Here is a 1160-nt window from a genome sequence, read left to right on the forward strand (position 1 = left end):
TTTTTTTTTTTTTTTTTTTTGGAACAAGGCTTGAAGCTTGACCAGGACTATTATTTTATTGCTAACAATTTAACCATTTCATAATACTGGCTGTCCCACTTTTAAGTGGAAAATGTGTTGGGTCTTACTAGTATAAACTTTAGCTGAGCTAAAATAACAATTTGCAACCAACCTTGTTAAAATGTTTTATTCAGTACCATAAATACTGAACTACACAGAGCTAAAATTGTGCAAAGTAATGTCTTAAGAAATGTCAAGTCCAAGCTAAACAGACCAAGTAGAGGATTGAAATCTTAAGTGGGCTGAGTCCAGCTCCTGTCCTCACTGGCACGGTGTCAGCTGCGGACCATTTGCCCACAGTGAAACAAAGGAGCAAATGTGTATTCACGGAGCACCTATTCACTCCGTCACCCACCCAGCACCCCTTTTTAGGATCAGGGTCTTAACTACAGTCGCCGAGTTGCCCAGTCTGGGCTCCAACTAGAAATCCTCCTGCCTCAGCCTCCCACACGGCTGGGGTTATAGGTGTGCACCACCACGCCTCCAGCCCCCCAATCGTTTTTTGTGAAAATTTTGAGCCTGAGGTCTGTTGCCCAGCTGAGCATCTGATCTGCACCCGAGGCCAAGCACACTAGGCAGGCGTGGAGGTGCGGACCGCGTTCCTAGGGCGCCGAGGCTGGACTCGCAGCCCGCACCGACCGCACCCGAGCAAACGGGGCAGGGCCTGCGACACCGAGCCAGGGTCCTGGTCCTCCACGGACGCGGCGGCCAGACGCAGAGCGCACCTTCCAGTTCCTGCGAAAAGGTGAACAGGGCTCCTAATCCATGTGGCTATTTAGATGAAGGCGGTTCGAGAGCTCCCGCCTCCTCCCTCCGCGGTCACCCGGGGACAGAGGAGAGGTCGGGCTGGGTCGAATCAGGACGTCGCTAGGTGTGGCTAGGCAGGCGGCAGCCCAACCTCAGCGAGACGCACCGCGAGACACAGGTTGGGCGGTTCCCCTTCCTTCCCTCCATGTGAGCAGTTTTCCGAAACCCCGTGCGCGAAGGGCTGCCGAGAGAAGTAGACCGGTGGCCGTGCCAGGAACATGAGGCAGCGTCTCCTCTTCCTGGCCAGCTTAGTTCCTCTCGTGCTGGCGCCGCGACCCCCGGACGCCTCGGGT

At 54.5% G+C, this 1160-nt stretch overlaps 1 protein-coding gene and 1 long non-coding RNA gene across 2 annotated transcripts in view; one reads left to right on the forward strand and one right to left on the reverse strand.

Annotated features, from left to right (window-relative positions):
* Positions 1–975, reverse strand: part of LOC104865531 — a 14342-nt gene extending 13367 nt beyond the window's left edge. Inside the window, exon 1 of the long non-coding RNA XR_002025520.1 lies at positions 786–975. This is a non-coding gene — a long non-coding RNA (uncharacterized LOC104865531). The remainder of the gene's footprint in view (positions 1–785) is intronic.
* Positions 976–988: 13 nt separating this feature from the next.
* Adam17 (ADAM metallopeptidase domain 17) overlaps positions 989–1160 on the forward strand; it is a 40359-nt gene continuing 40187 nt past the window's right edge. Inside the window, exon 1 of the mRNA XM_010629068.3 lies at positions 989–1158. Coding sequence (XP_010627370.1) covers positions 1086–1158 — 73 coding nt within the window. The 5' untranslated portion in view covers positions 989–1085. The remainder of the gene's footprint in view (positions 1159–1160) is intronic.

This window comes from Fukomys damarensis, unplaced genomic scaffold (genome assembly GCF_012274545.1).
Source record: "Fukomys damarensis isolate Sample0158 unplaced genomic scaffold, DMR_v1.0_HiC HiC_scaffold_25, whole genome shotgun sequence".
NCBI classification, from domain to species: domain Eukaryota; kingdom Metazoa; phylum Chordata; class Mammalia; order Rodentia; family Bathyergidae; genus Fukomys; species Fukomys damarensis.